The following is a 17889-nucleotide window of genomic DNA, read 5'->3' on the forward strand; positions in this document are numbered from 1 at the left end:
AGCTGACGTCATCACTTGATCAAAAACGCTTTCCACGTGCAGAGACATTGGCGTGTTGAAATCATTAATGCAAAAGAAATTGATCTCTGCAACGTATATATGACGAGAGGCAAACTGGCAAACCCCATCAGTGGAGTAGCAGACCGAGGTCTGTCTACAATGTAACGAAAGATGGACAAGGGCTAATTTTGTGCAAATTCGTTATGAAAAACTGTTTTTTTTTCGCCGTGCATGTATGTAAACGTAATGTTCGTGAAGACAGAGAAACAAGAAGAAAATTATATAATTTTCGTCCAAATCTCCAGTCTTCGTTCTAAGGTTTCATCAACCGAACTTTACGTTCAAACTGTACAGAGAAAAAGCCCACAATGCTCGAAAAAACGACAAAATCATTCTATGACATAGCGCAACTGATTATCATCTTTTCGGTTGATATTATTTCGCTATTAACTTCATTTAAATAATTCAAAATCTAGCGAAAAAGATAGAAGAAAGTTGCTACCAGCGATGACAGTTAATTTCCTCAACCCACAAACAACATACTTTCAAATAAAACCCAAAGAAAATTGTTCAAAATTGATTGGAACTTTGTTGTAAGTCGTGTGGTAAAAACTATACGATTCAAAATATAGTACACATTTTAAACGTTGAATAAAAAGAGCTAGATTAACATACCTTCATTTTTTTCCTGATCGGCTTGAAGTTGTAAAGTTTTCATATCGATGCTCATTTCCAAAAAATCTTTATACCGCTTCATGCATATTACGAATACTTCCAAAATACCGACCTCCCGAAAAACATCGATAAAAGCACTGTTATGCCTAAAATAGAAATTCATTTCTCATTCCTTTGATATAACATTATATAACATGATAAATATATCCATACCGTAGAATATTCAGCAATGTACGGATGCTTTTTATGCTGGTTGCAATCATGTTATTACTTTTCAAAAGAACTGAAAGTGTAATTAGTTCTCTTGGCGGAAAAAAGTTTATACTATACACGATGAATTCGATTAGCTCGAAAAATTTTGTCTGAACTGGATCATTTTTCTTGTGTATTTTCTCTGCAAAGCAGTTAATTGTGTTCTGTGATTCCAATATGAAATAGTTTGCGTCATCGTTCTGGTAAATCTGCATTATTGCATCCAAAATTATGCAGCACAACAGATCGTTCGTCGAACGAAGGAATGATGTTTGTAAAACCTGGAAAGCGTTGACATTTCGCACACACGACTTCTTCGAGGGTACCTTTGGCATACGGAACCCATGAAGCACGCGTTGTGTCACTGAATCGTCCTGCCATGAAGAGAGCTGAGTAGAATCCAAATAACTACAACTACACAGTGATACAATAATGGATATCAGTGTAGACAAAACTTTCTCTATACATATATCACGGTCGACTTTTACGTTTTTCTTATCTTGATCCAATCTGCAAAAAAACACGAAAACACATAATTATTTTCCTAAAACTAATTATACATGTTGTTATTGACTATACCCAATCAAAAAGTCTGTCAAAAATTGATATCCATGGCACTGCTTAAAATCGTTCAGTAATATTTGCGAAACATCTGCAGAATGATGCAGGAAAGTACAAATCGACTGTAAGATTTCTACTGTATCTGCAGGTACTAATATCATCGAACGTTGCATGTTGTCAACAGAAAGCGCAATGCATCCTTTACCTGTAAAATAAGATGAAAATTCAAGTCCCATGAACTGTTCTGTATTTTAAATTCAACCCATATCAATTGCCATAAATGAAGTACGAAATAGATGTTTTATTGCAAATATACTGTACCATGCACATATTCCAATATAGTTGCATTCAAACCATGTCGCCCAATGACGAGAAGTACATTACGCGCCAGTGAACGCCATTTAGTGTTGCACGGTGTGTATTGTGTGGTCACAGTAGAGAATAACAATGTTAAATCATCCATGCGAATTAATTCTTCGGCAGCTAATGGATAACTGCAAAGTTCAATTAAAATCTGGGACAAGGATAGAATTATATAATTATAGAATTGAAGAAAATTATATTTAATATAGGAGAAAATTACCTGAGAAATACAGTTGAACAATAGTAGACTACTCTCTAATTCTGGACCGTTTGAATCATCGTGCAGTGTGTAGTATTCCGAATGTTGTTCGGGAAGATCCAAAAATAAATATATGCAACGAACCAATGTTGATGGAAGCGACGCATTGATCATGATCTATCAACAATAAATAAGAAATTATTGAGTAATAATTGATTGGGAAATTTTTATAAAATTTCTTGCGTTACAAAGTTCGCCAAATTATTATCCAATACACGTAACCAAAGAAAATAACAAACAGGTATTGGAAAATTAGAAACGGAATGGTAAAGTTAATCGATAAAAATTAAAATACAAAAAGGTTGTTTATTTCCATTAAGCTTAAATATATACAATATTTGTTTAATGTAAAGTGTTTAATATTAATTAGCATGTAACAGAAACGGTCTGTTTCGTTTTGATGTCTGTTCATAGTGATGCCTACTAGCCGCATCTCGCCCATAAAAAGTCTGCATAGCATTAGATGTTCCTGTTAGTTCAAGAAATTATATAACAATAAAAATTGCAAACAACTGCTTTTGTCATTACCAACTGCATGGCGAGTTCTTCTAAAATAAAAAAAAACTGCCTGGCAATGGCATTCAACATAAATTCTATACTTAAACGGCGAAACTCACAGCGCGTGTAGAACACACCATACAATTATTTTGGTGATGCGGGGGCAGACTTAATTATTCTTCTTTTTCTCAGACTTAATTTATGTGTCAAGCGGCGATGGAACAGCCGCTGTTGTTATCCGGAGCTACAGGCGAAGTGGTCCTGGCCTGTTCAAGAAAGTACATCAACCGCTTTCGTCTACCATCCCGTTATAGCGGATAATCTTGTACTGACATAAGTAATTGCAGGCATTGTGAAGATGAAAAATCAAGCTAGGCCGCTGAAATTTGGCACGGTGTTTATGGTGCCAATACTCAAATAGCTAGTTGCGATAAATTTTGGTTTCTTCAACCCGTTTCACTTAATTAATGTAAAAGCCTAGACAGACACGTCTTCGAAAATGTCCATAAAATCACAGAAATAATCAAAGTTGATCGGCATGTTAGTAGCCAGAGCAACGATCAAGAGCTAAAGATCAATCATCGAACAGCTTAAAGCCATTTGTGCAAAGCTAGACTCACAAAGAAGCTCGATGTTTGTGGCGCCACCATATTTACACCAAAAAACATGATGACTCGAATTTCCATCTGCGCAACTTTGGCCAAAAGCAATTAAATCGAACCATTTCTTAAACGGATGGGTACTGGGGATGAGGAATAGGATACATACAACAATATTGTGCAAAAAAAATCGTGGTCTAAGCATGGTGAACCAGCTTAACCGGTAGCCAAACCAGAACTCGCAACCAGCAAGGTTCTACTGGGTAATAATACTGGAAAAGAATCTATCATTATGAGTTGCTTTCGTGTGGCAATGCCACTGTCAATAACTGCAACGATCAAAGCTAGCGATTGACCAGAAACGACCAGAATCGACCAACAAAAGAGGTGTTGTGTTCCATCAGGACAACGAAATGTCACACACGTCTTTAGTGACTCGCCAGAAAGTCCGGGAGCTTCGATTGACACCTTCTACACGCATTACAAAATTTCCTGAATGATAACAAATTTAAACGAAGAAAGGATCGTGAGAAAATATTGCTAGAGTTTTTCGCCAATAACGACAAAGAATTCTGCAATGGAGGCATTATGAACCTACATTTGAAAAGACAACAAATTTGTCAACGAAACGGTGCATGTTTGAAGCAAATCGAGCAATTGAAAGCATCTTAAATAAATAAAAAATTACGCAAATTTACGCAAAAAACGTCGACTGTTTCGAAACGTTGAAAAACGGCTGTTTCCATAGCCTTATATTTGTTTAATCCTAGCGAAACGTACTGGTCCGTTTATTTTATAAGTTTTAAATAATTAATATTAAAATGCTTACCTCATGCAGTGAAGTGTCCCAGTTACGGTTGGCAATTAAGCTGATTGCCGTTAGCAAAAGCCAACCGCTACCTGATTCATTGTTAGTATCTGCATTGCGAGGTTTAAGGAAATTCGCTATGGCTTTCGACGCCTTTTCCGTATTCTGGTTAGACGCCCTGAAAATGAAATAAGAATCATAGCTTTATCACCAAATTCATAATTCTAGTTATGTAGACTGTACCTTTTCTTAATTTCTCTTGTTAAGAGGTTGCTGAACTCGTAACAAAGCACGTTTTGAAATTCCCAGTTTCTATTACTTATCGATGTATCTTTCAGAATAGCATCTTTTACATCATTTACTTTCTTGAATACGTTGCAATACAGTGGCAACATATGATACAGTTTTGTATCTCTTTCATATTCATTCAGTTTTGGTTTTGAAATTATGAACTCATCAAACAATTTCTGAAGATGCATTACTGCTAATTGAGTTTCTGTATTATTGTCGCCTTCTTTTCGTCCGCCGTGAACAGCATCTCCATCACTCGTACTCTGATTTTGCTGGATTGACTGCATCTCCTGCTGACTGGAATTCGGCCTAAGGCCTGGTCTTGACATTCTAAGATGCACTAGATGGCATAAGTCCAATTCTTTATTCTGTTTTTATTAATATGATGAACTCTGCATCGGGTTACATAAAAGCAATCAATCAAACATAAAACACAGCATAATTTGTTTACACATTCATTGCAGACCAAATGCGTTCACTTAATATACGTTCACTGAACAAATTAGGCAAAGAGAATTATTTTCTAGCTGTGAATTGCACTTAGCATGCATAAGTAACACTGCTCATCAACCATAACAACCCACAAAAATAAACATAGTGTTATTGAGTAAAACAAACTACCCAACGAACATGAAAACGGAAACCTATGTTCCTGAACACTTTGTTAATCTGTATTTGTGTTATTCTGTTGTGTGCACTCCAATAATATTGTGTAATAATCGACACAACACTTTTTCCTTCATCGTTTAGCTCAGATTTCAGATCCTCACAAATTGAAAACCAAAACTCACGACTAAACTTCATTCGGAAATTGACGTACACCTAACAACAGAGATGCGCATATGTAGAAAAAATGACTGCTCAGCACTGTCAAGTCGTTCCATATTTCGAACTACCATCATTCCTATTTTTAATCATTTCAATTAATTTAAAATAGCACAAAATCAATGACAATGTTTTATTGCTCAACGATTATATTGCAGAATATTTGTTGCATTGACTGCGGATAGTATATTATTAACTTCGTACACTCTATTAATTAATTATTAATTTCGTACACTCTTGTACGGTTGTGAAAAAGTTCATTTTATGGTAGTGAAAATTATAACTCATACAAAATCTTCAAAACTATTACAGCAAAAATAACAGTAATTTTTTTTATTACTTAAGCCCGGTCCGCACGCTACGATGCATCGGTACGATGTGTCTGAGCAACGATTATCGTAGCGTCTGGACCAGGCTTTATATATTTATTTATTTATGTTTATTAAAACAAATTATTTCGTTACCCAGCGATAAACGCACAATCGCCTGGTTTTAGAGGCAGCAATATGTATTTTCATGTTCTAATTCCATCCACGAAAGTTTCCACGAAAGAGTACAAGCTTCGCTATAAGCTGGTGTCGGTGTAGGAATGGGAAAAATATTACTGCAGTGCCACACCAAGCGCAAATCGGACCGTAAAAACGTCATTTCGTTTACGCTTCGTGTGGCAGAAAAAAGAACCGACCGAAGAAGACGACAAGACAAGAATAAGACCGAAGTGTCAAACGTGTTCACATTCGTGTTTTTGGTCCGAGAAAACAGAAATTGAAGAGAATTGATTTCGGAACATTTTTTCTTTTTTTAGATTTGATTGCTGGTATAGATAAGAACTTACATTACTTACAAAGCGTTTACGGTCGGGTTTACGCCTCGGCCAAAACATAAACGTTTTGACAGAAGCGGAAACAGTTTGGCATTTATCTGAAATGCCAGAAATTTTATTTGACCATCGTTCTTTCGTTCTAACGTTCTTATTGGGTCAGAACAATGATCTTGCAACATTTACGAGGATTGCAACAGCGGTAAAGTAAGAAAAACAATGACAAGCGTCCAACAAGCTAGCGAAGGAAACTATGCCTGAATGAATATATGATTTAAAAGACAAGACAATGGGTTTTTTAATCGGATGAAAATGCGAAACTTGTTATTGCTGTACGAGTTTCAGTGTTTTGATGTGGAGTGTTCAGCGTTTGTACGATGCGATTATTTAATGGGTTTTTAACTAACGCCACCATCTTCCAGGCATATAAGTATCGACTTTGGTAAGACCAAAACAATTTGAAGTAGAATCCAAATCCAAAGCATCTTTAGAGATTATAAAAACAATAAATACGAGTGCGTTGCCACATTCTGTGAAGTCTGTGTTAAGAGCAGCGAGGGCAGGTTTTTCATTAGTTTTGCTTTAGTGCCTAGTGTGGAACTTATCATGCCTTGTAAAAGTATGAAGCATTTTGTGTTTGGTTTGATTTTGAGCATTTTGGCGACATCAGTTCTGTGCGATAAACTACCGATTGTTTTGTGGCATGGAATGGGTAAGACGGGCAATTTTCCTAACGATAACGGCCGAAGATAAGCCGATAGTAGCAGGGACGAGTAGCTTCAATCAATTTTGGAATTATTACCTAAGTATAAACAAACATAACATAAAAAAATAATATAAACACAGCAACAAACAATGTGTAGACTCTTCATATTTTGTGTCCCTGTGTTTATTTCATGAGCTTAAGAAATTGTGCTTCAACTATTGCATCTTATTTTGAATTTTGAATTAATGAATGTTGTTAAACTGGGTTGATTGTGGTTGATCCTCTTTGACCCAGAATGACGTTGCGCTACTCTTTCTCAAAATCATTACATTTAGAATATTACATCATTACAACAAACATTACATAAAAAGTTTATTACTTTCTTACATTTTAACAGCCTATCTTGTTTAATTAGATATCTCTAAAAGCACCAATTGAATTGATGATTTTTTGAGAACTTTTGTTTTTATATTTGCCAATCAGTTAAATCTCGTAGTCAGAAACGCCCTTCAGTTTTCTGCAATAGTTAAAATAAAGTTTCGTTACTCTAATTTTGTTTATAGGTGATACATGCTGCTTCCCGTTCAGTTTAGGTGGATTGAAAACATTTCTACATGCAGAGCTCGGCGTATACGTGAAGTCGATTGAAATTGGCAATTCAATTGTTTCCGACTTTAAAAGTGGCTACATGCTTCATCCAAATAAGCAGGGAAGTCCATTTGCAGCGATTCGCTTTGCACGCACTTTTCATATCAGCTTTGAATGAGGAATGACAATTTGGTTTGGATCGTACGATGCATATCAATTAAATTCTCCCACAATTTGACCAGCAACAAAATATATGTGTACATCCTTTCATTTACTGATAGGTTGAAATGGTATGTGCAGACCTAAGGGAAGATGCCGCTCTGAGTAGTGGTTTCAATGGAATAGGGTTCTCTCAAGGAGGACAATTTATGTAAGTAGAAATCATTGCAATGCTATTTTTATTTGAATTCTATTGAGCATATACGTGTACTTTAATTTACTTAGGCGAGCATTAGCACAAAGGTGTTCGACACCACGCATGAACAATCTAATCTCATTGGGCGGACAACATCAAGGTGTTTTTGGATTGCCAAACTGTCCTTCATTAAGTAGCAGCACTTGTGAGCGTTTTCGACGGCTATTAAATTACGCTGCGTATAAAGATTTTATGCAAAACTTTCTCGTCCAAGCAACTTATTGGCATGACCCATTAAATGAAGAAACTTATAAGAATTTCAGCACATTTTTAGCAGATATTAACAATGAGCGAACAATTAACCAAACTTATATCAACAATTTGCAACTATTAAACAAATTCGTCATGGTTCGTTTCAACAATGACACCATTGTGCAACCGGTGGAATCGCAATGGTTTGGGTATTACAAACCAGGACAAGATAAAGAAACCTACACCCTTCGTGAAAGCAGTTTATTTCTTGAGGTTGTATATATTGCTCATAAGCAAAATTGATTCTAACCTTGGTCTACATGAAATAATTTGCGTTTTTAAATTTCAGGATCGCCTTGGATTGAAGAAGATGGATGAAGAAAGCAAGATAGTTTTTCTTGAGTGTATGGGCAACCACCTACAGTTTACGAAGAAATGGTTTAAAACGTATTTGTTCCCATATCTAAAATAAGAATTAAAAACAAGTATTTTAATGTATTATGTGTATCAATATTTAATACTAATGATGACGATATCTACACACATAAATATATATATATATATTCGTTCGAGAGAATATAATTCGACGACCCACTCGATAGCCCTATCCACGAATCACTGCCATTTCACTATGTAAGTTCGTAGGGAAAATTTACTCGAAGTAGTCGGTTAGTAGTCGATGAGTAGTCGACGAGCAGTCGAATTCCCATAAAGAGAAGAGGGATTTTGTTCACTGGGCAGCCGGTGGCGGCGCCCACCGCAATTGCTGACGGGAAGTGAGGGCAAACAGCACAGGAGTGCTCCATTCCTTGTGAAATAACAGACGAGGACTAGCCCTAGTCTCCCGAAGTGAAACCGGTGACGGTGATTCGGTAAGGAGTAGGATGAAGGACCAAGGAGGTTTTTTTCTGGATATGCGTAAGCGCGATTTCCTTCTTGCAAAATACAAAAAAAATCAAGACGACAAGGAAAATTCGAAGGTGAGGAAGTTCTCATTCCTAGGATTCCGATGATCCGAATCGATATGCCGTTTGAGTTTAAGGGACTTCAATTTCCGATCCTTATTGCTTTCGCCATGATCAGTAACAAATCACCAGGCAAATACTTGAAAGTCTGAACTTGAAAAATCTATGTATTCCCATAGTCAATTATATGTGGCATGTTCAAGGGTCGGAATACACCTGCGTTGTTTGTTCTTGTGCCTGATAGTAAAACAAAACAAACTTATGATGCACCATGTGCCAAATGCACCAAATATGATGCACTGCAATCGAAGAAAACTGCAAGCAAAAACCTTCATATTCGACCGATCTTGGTTCTCCGTCGATCACATCTCCTCGGACCTCTAAGAACTTTTTGAACCATCGATAAAGGCTGCTTTGGGTCATAAAAGCTTCACAATAAGTCACAGTCAAAATTTCGAATGTGTCCGAGAGAAAAATCGACGATGAGCTAAAACATGTCCAAGCAACACAGCTGTCAAAAATCGATTGATTATTCCAAATTGCCGAAATTGTCACTATAAGTGAGGAGCAACATAATCGAAAATCGAATATACGTAATCCGTGTAAATACAAAGTTGTCATTACTTTTTGAACACACCTCGTATTTAAGAGGAAAAGAGATGGAACAACATTAAAACTACTAAACACAAATTGAAATCTACTTTAAAGAAAAAAAATCCTCAAACTAGAATTCAAAGATTAATTAATGGATTTGAGCTTTCCGATTAAAACAGGACATGGCCAAGTTTCTTTTGGTTTGTCATTTTATGTTTTGATTCAGCGGTTCTCAGATTTATTTTGGAGATATCCGATTTTCGAAACATGCCTGGTTTGCCCACTATGGCCACAATGCTTTTGCAAAAAATGGTTGAAACAAAAAATATTTAAACATAGCATTGGTTTGCATAATACAACACAAATTACATACACATATTTTTAGTTGAAATATATTTTTAAAGGTACAAGCTATGTCAGCAGTAGAGTATTTTCTATATCCAATAGTTTACTGTTCAACAGGCAGTGCGCAAACTCTATACGAAGTCAGGCACCATGTGGTAAATACGATTTCGGCTCGTCAAGCGAACGAACGAGCTGTTGCTGTTTCGATTATTAAAATTTAGAAAGGTAGTAGTCCCGACACAGAGTTTCATCATGTTTAATCGTATGAGCGCGTTGTCAGCTCGTAGAAGTTTTCCTTACAGATAATCTTAAAGGCTGAGGTTGTCGTCTTATTTACTGTATCGCAATGAATTAAACTGTGAAAGTATGCCATTGAACGAGCCATTAAAATATTGGCAAAACACAAACACGTGTGTGCTTTACAAACAAGCTCATTTTGATTTTTTTGGTGTTTTTTTCATGTAATAAAGATTTTATGGCAAGTGGTGTGACTCTGTGCTTGGAAAAATAATGAAGATAAGATAATAACGTTTCAATGAACCAAACATGGAGCAATTTGAAAATATCAAACAATTACAACATAAATGATAAATAAGAACATTTTGTATGTGACTGACAAAATAGATAGGATAAAGTTGGATGGATGTGATGTTTAATAAAATCCTTAAAATTTTCGTTAATGCATTTTTTTAAATTATATGTTTTTGTTAGTGAACTGTGATAGTTTATATAACAAGTTCGTTTTTCAAATCAACAGGTACGATGGTTACCAATGCGATTGTGTGATGTGTTACAGTTCACTGTCTGTAGGTGCTACATGTCGAGTGTAGTGCAGTGATTTTTCTGCACACTGCTTAAACAGTGAAGAGATGGTGAGTTTGTGAAATATAGCATGCGGAAAGCACATGTTGGAGCCAACACAGTGGAACAACAACTATATTATTATTACTTCTAATATACCTATCTATGTTATATTTTCTGCAAAATTGTGTCGAATTTGAAAATAAGTTAACAAGTAAATAGAAGTATATATACTTCTACACATATTATATTATATTATATATTTTTATATATTATATATATTTTTATTTATATATGTATACATCTATTCGTAGTTGAGGGTAGGGTCCTAGAGTCATCAATTTCGATTGTTTAAGTTTCGAAATCATAGTGCTGGCATTTTACAGTTTTCGAATATGTTTATCAAGCAGAGTGTAAAGTTTTAGTCAACAAATGTTGAAAGTGTTTCAAATCGCTTAACCCAATCGTATCATCGCTTAACGACAGAAATTATTACACCTTATAAAAAAGTGAAAATTCGAAAACGCTAATATTTCCAACAAAGTTTACTTCATCGGCGAGGCACTTCTTCACTTTTTGGCTACGTAAACAAGCAAAATTATCGCATCTTGGAGCACTGCAAATCCTTAAACAATTGACGAGAGGTCGTTACATCCAGAAAAGGTGACTGTTTGGAGTGCATTACCCTATTTTTCCGAAAACGATGAAGGTAGGACCACTACCGTCAACTCCGAGCGATACAGATGATATCATTGTTTTGCCCACAATTGAAGATATGGACTTAGAAGATATATGGTATCAATAAGACTGGACGAAAAGGCACACGAGAGGTTTTCGATCTACTGCGACAGAACTTTGGTATGCTTATAATTTCGCGTTTTGGTGATGTCAATCGACCACGAAGATCATGCGATTTGACATCGCTGACACTTTATCTTGTGGACCCACCCGCAAGCCCATGGCAAGCCCGCAAGAATTCGAAAAATAACATGAATCAATCATGAATCAATCTCTCGAACAAATGTTCAAGCATCGAAAAATATTTGGCCGTTTTCTTGTCATAACCAAATGAAATCGAATCGTTTTGAATGTTCCACCCTATATATAAATAGGGCTCTCGTTCTCGTTCGTTGTTATAAAAGCACCATGCACAACGTATTTTATAATAATTTTTGTTTCACGAAAGCTTATTGATGGCATAACTCTTGTATTCAAAAAGCATGTTTCACTTTAAAGTTACCCATTGAAACAAACTAACCCATAAATGTTGCTGTGAAGTAAAACTTTGTCGGGTAGACTTGTGCAATGTTATTTGGCTCTTCATTTCTCCTCATATTGTCTATAAATTGTGGTTACTTCCTTCTTTTAGATATAAAGGAATTAGGTACTAAATACTACTACTAAATATTGCTACTAAGTAAAACAAGCACTCAATTAACAGATTTTTTTAAATTCTAAATATAACTCTTCTATACCAGCTTTCTTTATTTTCAACTAAAATTAAATCTTCAATTTCCTGAACAAACGTTTTGCGGACCTGCATAAAGGTTATAATTTTCCTTGGAAAAGCATGATAACTGTTTTATTACAATTTCAGAATTATTTAAATTCGAAAATGAATTGAAATTCAAAGTCAGGATAATCGATCTGTGTAACACTTATTTGACATCAGTTGAGAATCAGGCCTAAAAATAGAGTTATATTCTCTGCTGGTCCTGTTTTCGACGTTCTGATTTCATTTCCTCGAATAAAACGAATAACCTTGTTGATATCTGTAGAATGGTGCCGTATGTAGCCTAAGATCGGACTGCTAAGTGAGCAAGTGTAAATTGGGTTAAGGAGCTTAGAAATTCGATTTTCGAGAAACGTTAAACTGTAATAAGGTTTCTATCTTGGAAGGGCCGTTTAATTGTGTTATGGTATGTTCCATAGAACTCATCAAACAGTATTTGAATGCACATATTTAAACCTATTTACGATAACTTCGATTTCCTTTATAAGATTTTCGATTTGGTTTGGAACTCACCCATTTCAAACATTTAAGTGTATTTCATTGAAAATTTAAGTCAAGACATACTGCAGTCGTTTTGGTTTATGGAACAAATAACACAAATAAAGTACCTGATATGACCATACTAACTGAAATAATTACAGCTGTTTGCAATATGAAGCAAAACAAAAGTCATCAAGATTGATGATGATGATTGGTAGATAATAGCTTCATCATTTCAATTTATTGAAAAGAATAAATATGATTGATTTGAAACATGGAAAAATGAAAATGAAAATGGAAACATTTTCATCATATATAACTTTTAGTAATATAACTTTCAGTGTTGTTCTTATATCTGTTTTTTATTTCAATTCATGTGCTCTGTTGTACCGAAGCTCGTTGTACTGAGTACGAGAGCTGATCAAAAATTTTTGCGACATTTGAATTATCTCGGACTACGTATATCCGATTTTTTCAGTGACTTATGGTGAAAAGTTAAGCCATTTTGAGTAATCAGTAAAGTTTTGACAACTGTTTTGGTTAATGTTTCGGCCGACCGAAAATCCGACCGTAAAGTATACGGTATACGTAAGTAATGCATACGCTTTGCTTACAAATAATGTAATAATAATTAATAATAATAATATTACTTATAATGTAAGTTTTTATTTGCTGGTGTCGCAACAAAATCGAAAAAACAGAAAAAATATTCAGAAATCAATTTATTTCTCTTCTATTTCTGTTTTCTCGGACCAAAAACCCGAATGTAACACGTTTGACATTTCGGTCTTATGTCTTCTTCTTTTTTCTGCCACACGAAGCGTAAACCACCTGACATTCTTACGCTCCGATTTACAGCCCGTGTGGTCGCCCAGTAACAATATATGTTTGTTCTTTGTTTGCCAATCGTTAAATCTATTATTTAATAATGTCACCTATAACCAAATAAGTTCTTTCGTGTTACGATCGTTTATTGCATTTGCATTGGTATGGAATTTCGAACGATTCAATACCGGACAACTTGATGTTTTGGCTGAATCAATTTTATTCTGTTGTTTGTATGCATAAAATTACGGGCGATATTTACAGACGAAGGAAAAGCTTTTCAATTAACACACTTCCGTCGATAAGAGTGGCACTTGTTTGAACAACAATCTCCGTGTAGGTTACACTGCAATAGAAGAATAATTAATTAGTTCATAATGGATGCAGTCTTCAACAAGTACTCAATGTTAGTCAGAAACTCACGCTATCTCCAACAACTTTGCATTGCTGTAGTTGAAGTTGGCGATTTGATATTTGTTTTGTTGTAGTAGTTGAGTTACCGAATCGTGTGATGAGATCATCCAAGTCCCGCACTGGTATATATGGACCATTTGCTGCTGATGGGCGAGTTAATTCAGATTCTGGTACACCAATGCGTATCTCAGTAGAACAGATGGATTTAAAACATGCCCCTGAGCAGCATTCTTGGTTGTGAAAACACTGTGTGCAAAGCCGGGAACAGGTGAATGAAGATTTAGCTAATTATCATAGGACTAAATATAACGTGTCAAAAGCTACTTACGTATAGCCCATTTGTGGTACATTTGCTAGCGTTATTTGAATTAACAGGTTCTTTAGAACCCCCAAAACGATTTGCCGTGGAGATTGTCGATCCTTGCTCACCCACTGCAGACATAAGGTTGTATCTATTAACGCATTTATAAGCAAAACTGAGGCAACTTTTCGAGCAACAATCTGATGAAGTCAAGCACTAGTAATGAAAGTATTGTACATAAGTATGCTTTTTAGAAAATAAAATGCTTGAAGTAGTTTTCAGTTCCTTACGTATTCTCCAACTGCAGCGCAAGTAGATGCACTGGTGCCGCCAGATGCACCAAAACGGTTTGCAATGTTTTCGGTCGGTTGTTGATTTGCTGGCCCCTTTATTTGCTGGTTATGATTTGTAACACATTTGTACGAGAAACTTAAACAGCTTCCTGAACAACAATCATTCGGAGTTAGGCACTAGATAATAAATACATAAAACGAATCACATCGAATTTTAATGAAATCTACTGTTGTTTGTTTAAACACGGGTTAGAATCATAAATAGTTGTCCAACTCAACTGCCATAACAAAAAATACTTACGTATTCTCCTATGTCAGAACACTTTTTTTGAGTCGTCAATAATTTGTTCGTAGTGGTGGACGAAGTTCTCTGATCCTCTACACTGACTCTATTCTGAAGATCAACTGTCGTACTTGACTGATGTAAAACTGTTGCAGTCGACGTTCTTGGTGGATTAAGAGGCACACATTTATAGGAGAATGTAAGGCAATTGGATGAGCAACATTCCGCATGAGTAAGGCACTATAATAATAAAAACATATGAACGAACAAAAGTGTGTGAATTAAAATTAGATATCAATGAAGTTATTTTATATTTATTTATTCAAATATATATCCCTATATCACGATTGCATTCAATCTACGACAACTATCGTATGCAGTAAGAAATCTTTGGAGGTCGATGGCACTGCCATTCAGGCTGAAGTAAGTTATTCACGAAGGAAACACACTCTTATTTTTGTCGTACAAAACCAGCGCGAAATTAGTTTCCGCCAGCTTATCACCAGAGCGAATTGGTGCGAGTTAAAGAACTTACTTGCAACAAATACTAAATGTTTCAATTTTCACCATTTGCGGAAAATTTGGCTCACGCTGTACTGTGACTTACAATTGAGTTCAGTTCCGCTTTGACAAGTTTTCTTTAAATACCGTTGAACTACTCACATATTCTCCATCCAAAGCGCACGTTTTTTGTGTTAAAGAAGCCCCTCCATCGACCCCGGATTCACCAAATCGATTTCCAGAATCGAAAGGAGTTGAGAGTATCGGTACTGAAGTTGAACCGAACGAAGCACTAGGCGGTACTGGTACACACTTATAGGAGAAACTCAAGCAACTTCCCGAACAACAGTCCACATGTGTAAGGCACTGAAAAACAAATAAGTTGTAATAACTTATGCAACCTAATAATATTTTGAGGAATGATGATCTAAATACTAACATATTCTCCATTTAAGGCACATTTTTGTTTTGTTTCTTGACAATTGGCAAGATTAATAACACTCAACACAATCACCAAAACGATTACATGGAACCGCTGTAAATTCCACGATTGCTTGCACATGTTACAAACCATACCATTAGCAATATTTCCTAGCTTCAGCAAAATAGAGAGAGCGAAAATACGAGAACGTATAACTATAATTGTAATCTACTTGGCCAAAGACTAACTGATAGAATGAGTCGCAATCGAGAGATCTTCGCCTTTTAGCGCACGAACGGTTGTGATTTGCTGCCAGCAATACTCGAAACTGAGCAAGTGTGTGATCACCGCGAGATGTTATTCCACAGATGTCACACAAACGTGCACATGTGTCGATGTATGACGCATTGGCTGTTATGTTTCTCTTGATTGATTTGTTTTCATTTTGATAGCTAAAAAGTAGAAACTCGGGTAGAAAGCTGGCTGAAGTGAATGGTTTGTAGGTTGAGTTAACACAGTTTTGTTACGACCTTACCTCTAGACGCGTTTAGAAATGCGTAGCGAAGCTTGAAAGCATCGTACGGATGACGAATTCGTTGAGCAGATGTACTTTCAAATCATGATTAGTACCTTCGAGCTTCGAGTGAATGCACCAATGATTGTAGCTCGCACGGTTCCTCTGAAAGCGGACTCCACAATACTTATGATGAATCAGTGCAAACTGAAATTGTTACTTTCCATGTTATCTGTTGTTTCAATGTTATTTGACCTGAAAACGGTTACAGCAAGCAAAGAAGAGAAAGAGGGCAACACAGTTCCAACACAATGCTGTCTGTCCGGTTCTCCTTCTGCAACACACACGAAGGCTGTAAGTATAATATTTGTAGACCTCACAGGTAGCAACGATTTTGGAGTTGTATATGTGAAGTTTGCAAATATGTTTATTCGCAGAAGTCTCCTGGTACATGGTTGAAATCGAAGCGTTAACGTTTACATCTTACTGGTGCACTTTTCCGCTGTGATTGTAGTGCTTCTTTAAAAATTTCGCCATTAAAGATTCTGTATTCAATCAGTTGAAGCTAAACTAAAACTTCGCGAAGAAAAATATCTAAGAGCAAAACAATCATATTTCACTGAGTGAAGATAAGATAATAAATATAAACCTTGGATGTCGATGGTATATTCAATATATATTCATGAATTATGTAACACTTTACTTACAATGCAAATGTTTTTCCAACAAGTGCTTTGGAGAATTTCAATTCCCAGATTTTTTTTGCTCGCGGTACGAGAGAACGTACGTTCTGGTATGATGCCCCAACCCCTCCCCAACCGTGAAACTGGTCTCTGTGGTAAGGGGGTAGGGGGCAATGCGATTGTTCATCACCCTTTGTGTGTACCAATAGTGTGTATAATCGAATTTTTACTATGCCAATACTTATTGTAATTGCTAGATTTTGCCTGCATACTAGTTGCTGCTACCTGGCAGAGATGGAGAACAAGTTCTTAGACGCTATAAACTGCTGGACCAGCCCAACTCGTCGATTGTCGCTCGTTGCAACGCACTCTTCTTGCAGAACGCACGTTTGCTTGGGAGGAACGTTTCCGACGACCTCGTCCGACCATCACAACCGATAGAAGGAAATGAAACATGTTTCGGTAATGACGGAAAATCCCATACGTGTACAAAATAACCGGTTACGTTTAACCGGTTTTATGAACTATCTTCCAAAGTCCTGGGATATCCTATTCTGCTGAATATATACGAAACATATCGAAGCAGAAGACTGAGGCTTTTTTGCTGCAAGTAGCTACGTTTGACCGATCAAGGACAATGGAGAGAAGTTTAAATTTTTCTACGCCGAAGGCTATAAGAGTGAAGTAGAAGATAATGAAACATGTATAATATAATGTGTAACATGAAACATAATAATGTATGATTGAAATATAGAGATGTTCCATTACGGCCTATTGACCTACCTATCATGTCGATTCAAAAACCCCAACCTTGTAACTGTAAACGGAACTCCCACTGATGGAGCAGTCGGTAACGCTCGTCGCTGACACGAAGCTGGCCTGGGTTCGAACCCCGGGACCGGTTGTCACGCAGTCGTCCATGGTTTCGATTGTCGATAACGACGTGACAAGGGGGGTTTGGAACGGGACTAAACCCCCCCCCCCCCCGACCTACCTATCATGTCGATTCAAAAACCCCCCTTGTCATGTCGTTATCGACAATCGAAACCATGGACGGCTGCGTGACAACCGGTCCCGGGGTTCGAACCCAGGCCAGCTTCGTGT

At 36.4% G+C, this 17889-nt stretch overlaps 3 protein-coding genes across 4 annotated transcripts in view; 1 reads left to right on the plus strand and 2 right to left on the minus strand.

The window, feature by feature from the left end:
• Positions 1–4635, minus strand: part of LOC131207638 (WD repeat and FYVE domain-containing protein 3) — a 34597-nt gene extending 29962 nt beyond the window's left edge. The window contains exons 1-7 of the mRNA XM_058200260.1: positions 4259–4635; positions 4037–4193; positions 2072–2227; positions 1810–2002; positions 1507–1693; positions 889–1437; positions 676–821 (exon numbers count right to left, since the gene is read on the minus strand). Of these exons, the coding sequence (XP_058056243.1) occupies positions 676–821; positions 889–1437; positions 1507–1693; positions 1810–2002; positions 2072–2227; positions 4037–4193; positions 4259–4635 (1765 nt within the window). The remainder of the gene's footprint in view (positions 1–675; positions 822–888; positions 1438–1506; positions 1694–1809; positions 2003–2071; positions 2228–4036; positions 4194–4258) is intronic.
• Positions 4636–6462: 1827 nt separating this feature from the next.
• On the plus strand, positions 6463–8338 carry LOC131208850 (palmitoyl-protein thioesterase 1). Its single transcript, XM_058201761.1, has 5 exons — positions 6463–6663; positions 7221–7364; positions 7525–7615; positions 7690–8125; positions 8202–8338. Exons 1-5 carry the CDS (start codon positions 6558–6560, stop codon positions 8322–8324), a joined length of 900 nt encoding a protein of 299 aa, XP_058057744.1. The 5' UTR covers positions 6463–6557; the 3' UTR covers positions 8325–8338.
• A 4919-nt stretch (positions 8339–13257) lies between these two features.
• LOC131210864 (uncharacterized) lies at positions 13258–15929 on the minus strand. 2 transcript variants are annotated; one of them, XM_058204172.1, is made up of 7 exons: positions 15607–15923; positions 15330–15533; positions 14685–14906; positions 14381–14560; positions 14118–14306; positions 13799–14035; positions 13258–13721 (listed from the first exon to the last, which is right to left on the minus strand). In XM_058204172.1, exons 1-7 carry the CDS (start codon positions 15739–15741, stop codon positions 13656–13658), a joined length of 1233 nt encoding a protein of 410 aa, XP_058060155.1. In that variant the 5' UTR covers positions 15742–15923; the 3' UTR covers positions 13258–13655. The 2 variants fall into 2 exon arrangements, with proteins under 2 accessions (XP_058060155.1, XP_058060156.1); XM_058204173.1 differs by lacking the exon at positions 14381–14560 and having other exon boundaries at positions 15607–15929.
• Positions 15930–17889: the final 1960 nt, after the last annotated feature.

The sequence above is a fragment of the Anopheles bellator genome, chromosome 2 (genome assembly GCF_943735745.2).
Source record: "Anopheles bellator chromosome 2, idAnoBellAS_SP24_06.2, whole genome shotgun sequence".
Classification (NCBI taxonomy): domain Eukaryota; kingdom Metazoa; phylum Arthropoda; class Insecta; order Diptera; family Culicidae; genus Anopheles; species Anopheles bellator.